This window comes from Botryllus schlosseri, chromosome 9, assembly GCF_051294905.1.
Source record: "Botryllus schlosseri isolate E-star chromosome 9, Bs_hap1, whole genome shotgun sequence".
In the NCBI taxonomy this organism is placed as follows: domain Eukaryota; kingdom Metazoa; phylum Chordata; class Ascidiacea; order Stolidobranchia; family Styelidae; genus Botryllus; species Botryllus schlosseri.
The window spans coordinates 14,487,543-14,499,902 of NC_137244.1; the positions used below are offsets into that span (position 1 = coordinate 14,487,543).

General features: G+C 39.3%; 1 protein-coding gene across 2 annotated transcripts; it reads left to right on the forward strand.

Moving 5' to 3' along the window:
• The first annotated feature begins 2,040 nt into the window (after positions 1 to 2,040).
• Positions 2,041 to 12,092, forward strand: LOC145446863 (uncharacterized). 2 transcript variants are annotated; one of them, XM_080325235.1, is made up of 4 exons: positions 2,041 to 2,801; positions 7,349 to 7,424; positions 9,484 to 9,679; positions 10,466 to 12,092. In XM_080325235.1, exons 1-4 carry the CDS (start codon positions 2,363 to 2,365, stop codon positions 10,511 to 10,513), a joined length of 759 nt encoding a protein of 252 aa, XP_080181361.1. In that variant the 5' UTR covers positions 2,041 to 2,362; the 3' UTR covers positions 10,514 to 12,092. The 2 variants fall into 2 exon arrangements, with proteins under 2 accessions (XP_080181361.1, XP_080181360.1); XM_080325234.1 differs by having other exon boundaries at positions 2,059 to 2,801; positions 7,346 to 7,424.
• Positions 12,093 to 12,360: the final 268 nt, after the last annotated feature.

The window sequence follows — 12,360 nt, forward strand, 5'->3', positions numbered from 1 at the left end:
TACGGCACAATCTCTAAGTCGGGTGGTTTGAGGGATGTAATGTTTGTATTACTAAGAACATATCACCTAATCCATATTACCGGTTGATTACACTTTACATTAGATGGCGATGAACGTGAATGGACGATTGACTACCAAATGATTCAATTATTGTGCTGATAATTCGAATAACCAAAAGTCACGATACTTCTCTTATGCCATTTTAAATGACCTAATTGCCATTTTATTGATGCGCACTATATCGTTCAATGCCCATGATCCCTGTCTGCACAAGCTGTCAGTACGTAAACTTGAATCTAATCGCCATCTCACAATCTGGCATGACGAATATTTTGAAGTATGCAATAAATAATGAATATGCAATGCGTAGGCTACCTATATGCTGGTATTTCAACTCAAATGCGATTGCAGTGGTTACTAGATATAAGTAGTTAAGATGGGACTGCGGAAGTAGACCTATAAAATCCCAGCGTATATGCAGAGAGCTCATGAAAAGTACTTGACTATAAGTCTTTCTCAAAGTGTAATTTTAGATATCGTTTTGTCGACTTATTTCTACCGTACCATTGAAATCGGTTGATGGAAGGTCCGCCTGTTGATGGAATCTGTCTGAATAGGCATAATTGCATATCGATGAACAATATACAATAGGGCTCTTCAAAAATGACTTTTTTTCTCAAATCGTACTGGCTACTTGATAAAAGTGTTAGGTTACCTAATTTAAGCCTACACACAAAATTTGGTTTAATTCCAGCCCGTAACCGCTTTGCTACAAGAAAGTTTCTATTTATTATATAAAAATAAATAATAAAAAATGTTAAAATTTTCTGTTTACCCCATGAAAGTGTTAGGCTGTCTATAGAAACGATTCTCACCAAATTTGGTTCAATTCCAACCAGTGGAAGCAGAGTTATTATCGTCGAAAAATTTTGATTCGAATAAAATAGTATTTACGGTGAGCATAACAATAATAAATAAACAAAGAATCGGTCACCGTAAATACTATTTTATTCAAATCCAAATTTTTCGACGGCCATAGCTCCGTTTCCACTGATTGGAATTGAACCAAATTTGGTAAGCATCGTTTCTATAGACAGCCTAACACTTTCATGGGGTGAACAGAAAATTTTCAATTTTTTTTTATTATTCATTTTTATATAATAAATAGAGAGAGAGAGAGAGAGCGGTTACTGGCTGGAATTGAACCAAATTTTGTGTGTAGGCTTAAATTAGGTAACCTAACAATTTTATGAAGTAGTCAGTACGATTTGAGAAAAAAGTCATTTTTGAAGAGCCCTAATATGCAAGTAGGCCTATACAATATACAATTATACATAGGTCCAGAATAAAGACAGTGTATGCACCATTCGCGTATAAATTTAAGACAGGGACGATTAGTCTTTATGACACCTCTGATAAAACGGTTCACGGTTGACGATTGTATATAACCTGATAACAAAGGCAGTCAAGATTTATTCTCAGATGTACCGACACTGCGGTTCCATTCACGCGATATACATACCGGCATTAGCTTATTATATTTATCTATTTGCCCCAGGTCGCGTTGCTAACAGCTGTCGAAAAGAAAGCGATTGTAACTGCTGACACACGGTTCAATGACTGTATTTGCCCCTTCGTTATCGATGCATGTTGTTTTGTCGGCGATTTTAGAATTGATCTAGGTAAAAAAATGATTGTGTCGTGGAATTCAATATAAGACAAACACTCATTTGTAGTAGTCATTGCTCAATGTCTTGTCGAATGTTTCAGGTGTTTCCCTGTATCAATGATTTCGATATATCTACTACACGCCAATTCTCCCTTTTGTTTACATATAGTAGCTTTTTAAAATCTCGAACCGATAACTCTGAGTGCTGATGAACCCAAGACTTCGAGAGTAGAGAATACACGGATGAGGCACGCGTCAAAATTGAGATCGATGGTTTGATTAACAGCCATTTTATTACACACGATTTGATCGTCATTCTCTCCTATCCATGTGAGACTAGCTGCACAACGATCCGGTGATTGTTACATAAGCGGGGAAACTGCTAACATTCATTCAGTCAGGAACTTGACTGTCCGTGTGGCTGATATCCTCAAATGAGTTCTCGGAGCAGCATTATGAATAAAATGATGTGTACTATGGATGAGGCATGCTTCCATGGCATTTTAATATGCAATGAAAACTCGACATTCTAGAAAAGAGCACAAGATGCAGACTCGAGGGGTATTAGCGAATTATAACGTTAACGCAAGTTTTCGAAAACTGTTACGTTTGAACTAGTGTATTAGACATCGATCAAATCAAAATATTTGCATAATCTGTACTTGCAGAAAGGAATCGGACTAGCACATTGAAATGAACAAATTATTGCTCTACTCGCTTACATTTGTGTCGCTACAACGCGCCGGCATCCTGATAAACGCGTCGAAACGAAGACAACAAAGAGACTGTGCCTCGCTATTAGACTGCGGAGAAGATGAACAAATGGAAAATCGCATCCTGACAAATCTCATCATACCTGAATACCCAAACTGCCCGCCTTGCTCCCGGATATCGTGTCCAATCAAAAGACCAAGAAAGCTGAAATGCAAAGGTGGATTGACGGTGGGTGTCTGTAATTGTTGCCCGACGTGCGCCAGGATCGAGGGAGAAGAATGCGGAGGGAAGCATTGGTACCTAGGCAGATGTGACGTCGGTCTTCATTGCGCCTTACAAGCGGATCCGTACGACTTGACATCCCTTCCGAGCATCGTAGTTGCCGGGGATAACAAAAGGGGGCGTTGTGTCAGAGACGGTGAGTTACTTTGCGTGCAATTTTGAGATGCAATATGCTCCATTTGTAAAAGTAGCGATAATATTTGACGCTGATGAAACACATTTTAGTAAGTAAACTTGCTGTGATGTGGATGAGAACGAAAGTCTTTCTGCGAATCCTAATGGTCGATCAACTGCTCACGTCCCAAGTTTGATTAGAAATATGGCCTAGTTGTTTACACCGAAGTAGGCTATTTCATCACCTCAGATAGTCGTGTAAGCGGATATTCTCTTAAACACTTTATGGGTCCCTTTCAGCAATCCAGTTATACTGGGGTTGTAGTCAATGCGTCCATAGGTGTAACGACTCATCACGGATACACATAGTCACCACAGATGACGCGAAAATGTTTGAATCCAAAATTGTAGAAATCTAGAAGATATCATCAACATGGTCAAAGCATTCAAATTATTCGTAAACTATACAACTGTAAACCTCTAAAGAGAAAGGAGATTTACAAATGCGACGACTATTGAGGTATCCAATTTTGATATCACATAGCATGATCAGGCCATGAAGTGAAATATATATATAAATTCTAGTATATTTTTTGGCTGATTTGTATTGTCAAAAACGTGCATTGTCAAATTTTTGCCATTATAGATAAAATTATTTGTTTTTCGAAACTGCTATTTCCCACCACATGTCATCGCTATCTATAGCAGATTTGGACAACTAGAAAATTTTCAGCTTCTCCGAATTGGATTAGAATTAGAATTAGAGCTACACAGCTTCTCCAAATTAGATTAGAATTAGAATTAAAATTAGAGCTACCCAGCTTCTCCAAATTAGATTAGAATTAGAATTAAAATTAGAGCTACCCAGCTTCTCCAAATTAGATTAGGATTAGAATTAAAATTAGAGCTACACAGCTTTTCCAAATAAGATTAGGATTAGAATTAGAGCTACACAGGTTTTTTTTCGAATTAGATTAGAATTGGAATTACTGAATCCGCAGAAAAAAAACTTGGAGATGGAATGAAATTGTGAATGGGAAATAAATACAGCAAACATCAGTTCATGTCTAGTCACAGCGCAATCTCATAACCATGAGTATTGTTAACGTCTGTACACCAAACTTGGCTCGTTTTTTTACTATACCAGGTCGCCGCAATCGCGGCTGGTCATCTTATTTGAGATTTTGGAAGAACGCGGAATAAAGCATTTTGAAATGCTAAAATTGAGTTTAGTTTCAAATTATTATTATTGTTGTTGTTTAAAAATAAGCTATTCGCCTGTGCCCAACAACACTATTCCACACTAGCTGAAACAACTTCGGCGATTGCAACAGCATTCCATCGATCTAGAGTCAGCTGATATCATATTCATATTGTCTTGACGTGCAATGGCCCAAACGCTGTCGAGACCGAGACGCTTAGAAAACGGCATAGGACGTCCCCACAAGATCAATCTTTAGGATGAGACAGTCTTTCATATAGTAACATGTCTGACTAGCCCCAATATCGATTCATTGGCCGTTGGAAAGCGTTGTCAGGTATCGTGCTCAGCTCATAGTTCAAAATAAAATGATGTCCATGATCATGATAGTTCTTGTTATATTTTTACTACTTTAATAAAATATTGCTTATGCTGTGGTCATGAGCATCGCCCATGTTAGTCGGCACGACGTTGTACTAACGTAAAGTTTTAAAAACTAGAATGATTGTACCGTGTAAGTAATGCGATGTGTGTGTCTTGTCCAGATGAAAATATAACTCAACGAATATTGTGGGGCTAGGCACTGGATTTCCCTGCGCGACAGGGATATTCCTGTTAACTCGCTGCAAAATGCCTTGAATGAAGAGGCATTTTCAGGAAAACAACAAAGTAGATTAGAATTGAAATTAGGGCATAGGAACATTTCACAAATTAGAGCACAATTAGAATTAGATCGTGGAAACATTTCACGAATTAGATTAAAATTAGATTTCGCTTTAATTTAGTGAAATTAGGCAACTAGAATTATCATATAGACCAGATCCCATTGACTTGATGGGTTTGATGCCAACGCGTATATACTTGAGATATATCTTCATTACTATATTATTGCAGTGATGCTGTACTGAAAATATTGTCGTATTAAAGATATATGTCAGCATATACATACACATTAGCATTAAACCTATCTTTCAAGTTTCTATACCTGGCGCATGCCCCATTGAACGAATCGTCACAAAATCATAAAATTCTGTTATGAACACAGCACTATCCTTCCTAGCAGCATTTATAATTTCACAAGCACTCGTTTGGCAGTGATGAATTGTTACTTATAATAATTACTTATACTTCAGCATCGTAATCGCGTGTCTGGCTAGTCTCAAATGGAAACCAATAGATGGGCGGCGTTTAATGAACCCGAATCTCTGGCATACCAGTATTTTCAGGATATAATTGTGGCGGTTCCGGGTTCGGCGATAAACTTTCAAATGCAGTCCTAATTTGGAATGCGCTAGTGTTGCTTTCGTCATTTCAGGCATAACTGGCGGTTACCTGTACATATTACAAGCTTTCACAATTCGATTAAAGCTACTTATGATCGCGTGAATTACTATACCACAAACAGCACTCCCTCTCGTAATTATTTTAATAAACCTTGGTCGTAGTCTTATACCAACGGGGGCAATATTTTCGGGGTGATCGGGAGTGCCGTTTTGAAACTAGCAAACCGCATCGAAGCCAGTCAACTGATATTTGAATTATGATGTTGAAATAATTGGATTCGAATTGGGTACATCCAAGTTATGCCTCAACCTCCATTCACCAGAATCATAATTGTCTCGTTATGAAAACTATATTGCATAAAATGAAGTGCAGTCACGGGCTATCGGTATGTGTGCAGCTGCTGTGCATCGTTTCCCTAACATTGCACTTGCAATACCAGGTAGTAAGTGAAAACTTAGTCTTTGAACAATAGAGAACTATAACCGCTAACTGCAATTTTTTAAGAGATTTTCCTTACCTCTAACCCGGCAATCGACATCGCGGAGTACTAAATTATGAAAACTGCATTTAACGATAAATATTATGATGGCATTCACAAACGTTTCCTGACTTCAATATTGAAGAAATTTACATTACTGTCCTATAATTTGAGGCAACAGAATACGAAATCTACTAACCGATATGTATAATTCAACTTACATATAGTTTAAGTTATATGTCTTTTTCTATCCTATGGGTGAGCGAAACATGTCATATAAGAAAGCACCCTATAATAAAATGCATATGCGCGGGTCATGAAATCTTTGATGTGATAAGTGTCTCTACCACGATTTCTACTAATAATGATAAGAAGAAGAAGACCTTGAATGCATCACTGATCTAATTTGCACTTGGACTCAAAAATCAGAGCTTAAGTTATGCAATTTCGATTCTTCATTTTCAAGCATCTCTGTACCTCCAGAACTCCTACCAATTCTTCATTTACCACGATTCTGTAATCTATCCTATCTTCATGTATTGCATATAGGATTAAGAATAAAAATTTGACTCCGTTACTGAAATTTTCAAAGTAGTCTTCAGTCTTGATATTTCCGTTAATGGTGGGTTACTGCTCCCCGGATTGTGTGTATTTACCAGTTTTACGGCGAATTAAGAATATAATAACAACCAATATATAACTTATTGCAATTTCTCGTATTGCCCTGACAATTATACCAAGCGCGTGTGTGGCCGTTTACATTGACCTCCCGTTTCCACACTCACAAGAGCTGTGTTCGGCAGGTAGAACAGAAACAATCTACATAGCCCGCACTTTAATTCTTCTTCGTATGCGCCGGCCGCGGTTGCATCGGTAGAGTGTACCCAGAATGTTCTTCCATATTGTATCAACGCAATATGTAGACAGAACATCAGAACACGATATTGCATGCCATAGAAATATGGTCATTAGTACACCTGTGCTCAATCGTGGAAAGGGGCATAATATATTTGCCTAATCAAATCGTCGAAAGTGGTCTCGTGTTTTCATGCTAATCAAAATTTCGTGTATGTATTTGTTGGGGGCGCACTCTAATCCGGCGTAATTAAATCACGCGGTGTTTGCCTAGGATTAGGCGTGACGACTGTGAAGACATAGATCGCGTATAATTTGTTTATGGCGTAAACTTCCGGTTCGACCTCACATCAAAGAAAGCGAGCATAGCGCATATGCGTCCTTATCGGCACACTTGTTTTCTCATAACGATAGCCAATACCACAAACTTAGCAACTACTTACTATAGTGTGGTAAAGCAAATATCAAAATAATAACACCGGTATGATTCCCTTCTCGCATAGAAACAAGTTAGATCGAGTTCAACTATTACATATATAATATATATGCTTCCTAATTTAGCAGTATGGTGTGGGCATATTTTCCGATTACTAATATATCACATGAGTTCCCAATTCTCATGAGCACGTAGACTACTGATTTCTTGCCACCCAACCAGTAATACTTTACAGTGATAGTTAGTTGGCCCTTATCACGTTAATTAGTCCCAACTCTTGTATTACTATTCTTTTCTTTTCGCCGCATACAGCAGCCAGAGAATCAGAATGTAAAAGAGAATGCACTCCGGAATTCTGCCTTGCGAATCGGAAAGCTATTTGCTCGGCAAGGTAAACTGTAGCATTAGATCATTACTATTGGATATATTGGGCAAACTATATGCGCATGCGATTCATGATAAAAATTATTTTGTTCTATATACCAGAATATGCGTGATGCGGGGTCACAATTTTGGATTTTGAATAGGTCAACATGGAGCTCCATCCTATATCTGTGACATCGCAATGGAAGCAGTGTTAAACCTTATTTTATTTATTTCTGTGGTAATTTCTTCAGTCGCATACCTTGCAGAATTGGGCGGCAATGTCAACTTTTCAACGGGTTCCTTGATATGCAATCTGCATATCCGCATCTGATAATCAATATGCAGATGACTGAATTGATTTGAATGAGCTTTTAAATCATTGCCTCTTGATATGGCCCGGCAATGCCGGCATATGTACAATTGTACAATCCACAATGAAACGCGAAACAATGACTTCATATTACAGACAAAATAGTTGCTACATTTCGAATTTGAATCACTCTGTTGCTGACGTTCGCTACTGATGAGAGTCAGTCGAAAAGCTTTCAGCGAATAAATTAACGATATGAAGTTATTGTTTCGCGTAATTCTGAATTTCAGTACCACAAATGGCTTTTTCAATGTACAATGTATACATATGGGCAGGGCCGTAACAGCACTTCGTCAGGCCCCCCCCAAAACTTTGGTCTTGGGCCCCCCATAGGGTTATAGACCTAACTTCTGGGGGGCTTCGCCCCCCAGACCCCCCTCCGGCGATACACTGTTTAACGCTATTTATCATATTCATTGGGAGTTTGTTGAGTGAATCAGATTTTGTCGCCTAACCGCGCGAAGCGCGGAAAAATTTCTACAATTCATGATTGAATCGGTCCGTATGATCGGGAATTGCCTATATTGTTATCAATTTTTATCTTCTCTCTGCCTACGTAATCACATTTGCCGGTAGAGCTGAGTGAGGTGTGTTTGAAAAGGTAGGACCACTCCATTAATAATTAAACATCTTCAAGCGTATACCCGTTGGCAGGAACGAAACAGCACCTCGTCAGGCCCCCAAAAACGTGGGTCTTGGGCTCCCATAGGGTGATAAAACGACCCCCTCATCACGTTGTTCGCGTTTGTCACGAAATCACCTGTACTGTATTGTGAGCCAGCGCGAAGCGCGAAAATTTTCGATAATTTATGATAAAATCGGTCAATCAGATCGGCGATTGCATATATATTATGCTATCAATTTATTTTCCTCTCTACTCACGTAATTAAATTTACCGGTAGAGCTGAGTGAAGTGTCTTGAAAACGGGATGGCCCGCAAATAATAATTAAACATCTTCTGGCGGGCGGACCCGTTGATATGACTTCGTTACATGATGTTATTTCGTAACTTCCAGTCTGCTATATCAAAACATATAGAATCGCCCAAACGTTGGCTTCTAAACTAAGAGACGCACACGATTTCAAATTGGTATTTCTTCACTGGCATAAATTTTTTCCCAGCGGGATGGTATTTGTCTTGTGAGCTTCAGATTGCAAAGACAGGAACATTCGGCGTCAGTCATTTAGGCGCCTATGTATAATTAAACCTATGTGTATTTTATATATAGAACGCAGTCTTCGGTCAGCATAAGGGCATAGACCTTTTCGGCCAAGGTTTTCTCGCTGCCGATCGTTCTGGCACACTTCTTGGAGTCGCATGTTATATTGCCTAAAACTTGATTGTAGGTCTTGGTGCGTCGTAGCGCGGTAATGGCCTAATACCCAATAATAAAGATAAATGGCTTCTTGAATTCGCGCACGGCGCGAAAAAATTTTGAAAAATTGGCATAAGTTTTAAAAAATTGGCATAAATTTTCAAGAAATACTTTATTATTTATGCTAATTCACGAAGTAATTTTGGGCCCCCTTTGAGCTCGGCCCCCCCCCCCATTTGGGGGGTTTGGGGTGCGGCAGTTACGGTGCTGCATATGGGTACTTATGGGTACCACACTCTTACGTTTTTTTCAATAAATCAAATTGATAGACTCACAGTTTTGTTCGGTACGGCTTCCCATCTTACATAATTTTAAAGGGATTGTATTCATGATTGAAGGAACACCGCCATAGAGAGGCAGGACTGTCAAGGGGATTGCCAGCACACTTCATGCAGCGCCTGCTTGTTTCAAGAGGAGCCTGTCTGTTTGAAATGTAGAGCGAATGATTTCTCGTGCATGAAGCGATTCGCCAGATGCATCAAAAAGAAACTGACGTGTTCCAGGAAAAAATTTCCGTGCAATCGGAAAATTAAGGTTGGTTATGATATTCAGGCCAATATATTAGAGGTGTACACTGCACATTCATACTCAAGTAGAAGTAGAAGAAACGCTGTCGGTTTTTACACAGTTGCAAGCAAAATACTTAGTATAGAAATAAGTATAAAATGAAGATCTGAAGTTTACTCAAGGAATTAAAGTTTCAAAAAGTAGATTTCGGCAATGGGTCGCATACTTTTTGAAGTTAATAGGTGGTCACCGTCGAAATTGCGGGGTGCATCTTCGCGACTAACCCTAATTTAGCAATAGTACAACAGGTGCAATTTTCAAAAATGTATTCAGTTACCGTGATACAGAGGCCCTTTCACCCCGTTGTCATGGCAATGTTACTCATGAAGGAGATGCAGGCAAATCTCAACCAATTTGTTCTTTACAAAATCTAAAGTAAGTAGTTTTGCCGATAAAATTGAAAAGTAGAATTAGAAGTAATCTAAAACATCGGCACTGGAGGAACTTGTACAAGTATATGCAAAGCCTTCTTGAGTAGTTGCAAAAGGTTGAAGTTCTTCGTAACTGACCATCTCTAGCCTGTACATAGATCACTATGTCGTAACAGACATCGGTGCAGCTGAGACGACCCTTCGCATTCCTGTCAATTTCACGCGGTGGCGGGCAATGTCTGGATTTTAGAGTATGGACGTTTTGATATAATCTGAATATCATACTTTTTTTTATTGAACGTCTGCATTCAATTCGACGGTCTTAACATGCGATAGCCGGTGTTTTATATTGCACGATACAACCATATGCCCCCTTTCACAGAAACCTCACACTGGAAAATTTGTGTGTTGGGTACCGGGGTGTCTCTAACGGACAGCCATAGCATTCCGCAGTTACACATGCGTCATGCCTAAAAGAAACGACGGAGATCGCGGGGTTTCAGATCGTCCGCAAACACCAACTAACCGCTGGACCAAGATGCACATCATTCGTATCAATACCGCTTCTGCTTAACAACGTGTGAATAGGGAGGCATTTTAACCAAATGGATCGGAAAGTGCATAACGGCCGAAAGCTACAGATCGCTCTATATCAGTGGTTCCCAACCTTTTTCGTCTCATCGCCCCCTTTACAAGCTCCACACCGATAATCGCCCCCCGAATTTTGTGAACCGAATAACGAGCATACAAACTGTAATGACAGGTTAGTTGACTAACAAAAAAGGTCATTTCTCCGAATTGGCTCCAATTAAGCCGTTTTAACGTGCCATCGCCCCCTATCGCCCCGTTCGCTATTTTCGCCCCCTTTATCCATTTTCGCCCCCCTATCGCCCCCTTGGTCATTTTCGCCCACTTAGACCGCCAAATCGCCCCCTGGGGGGCGATATCGCCCACGTTGGAAACCACTGCTCTATATGATTAAATCAAATTAAAGTTGAAGTCTGAAAAAAATTGCAGCAGCCATTTTCCTCAGAAAGAATTAGGCCTACAGAAAAATGATTTTCACGAATGGTACTATTAATCTCTATGGTATCGAGGTCACGCACGCATCACTTCTTCCAGACTTGCGAAATTTCTGGCACGCATTTCTTCACTGTTGCACATTCTCGACGCGATTAAGCAGTTACCCGGACAACCAATTTTAGATAGTGGTCAGCTCATATTATTCTGAAAGTTTGCACATGGTTAAGAAACGATGAAGCGTGTCCACGATACCATAGAGATTTATGAACTGCAAAACGACCACTCGAGAAAACCTATCAGCTGCAGTTTGAATACGGTGGCTTTCAGATCAAAATATAGCTGCTGCCAAAAGATTTTTCACACCTTCAACTTTAATTTGATACCACATCATATGTAGAGCGTAGTGCTGTTGAATTACACAGCCGTGGGCCGTGCGTGTATCACTAACACTATGAGAACAACCATCACGAAGCTGCGATTCAGATATATCGGGTTGTGTTCTAGCAGTAGTAATCAAATATGTATTGTTCAAGCTCCTTCTACGTATCATTTTGAAGCATTTTTGGTCACTATGGTTTCAGCTACCGAGATTTTGAGACTATATTTCAGTTATGCCATGTCCTCTAAATGTCTGGCTTCACATGTCTGACCTATGAATGTTTTCAGTTTAATAACATCCATGCAACGTGACTAAGTATTTATTCTTAGCCTTTGTCGAAAAGATAGTTTATACTTGTTATGCTTCGCATTTTGCACTTTGTTTTGATTACAAAAAACTGTTTTATTATATTTTATCCCGAAAACGATTGTTATTGGGGTTAGCGAATTCTCCAATAATGAGTAATGTCGTTCATGCATCCTTTATTTGGAGCAAGAGGATTGTCGGCTGACTTTCTTCACTCACTTAATGACATCGGCGTTTCGCATTTTCCTATAAATACCTTCAAAGGAATCCTAATTCATCAACAGGTGGTATTTGCAGACAATTGCGCCTCGCTATGATTTGCCAGAAACAAGATATTTTCATGGGTCATAACTTGCGATGAGATGAGAGCGTCACAGTAGAAACATTTTGAAAGCCTACCTACACGACTGTATTTGAACAGTCTTCATGGCTATCAGCAACCTTGCTCGGTGAATTGGATTTATAACCTACGAAAAATTCCCATCTCACTGGGGTAATTACTATACGTTAAAATAACATCCGAGCTACCAGATCAGGTACGACTTCCTGGTAGACATTTGAATGAGTAA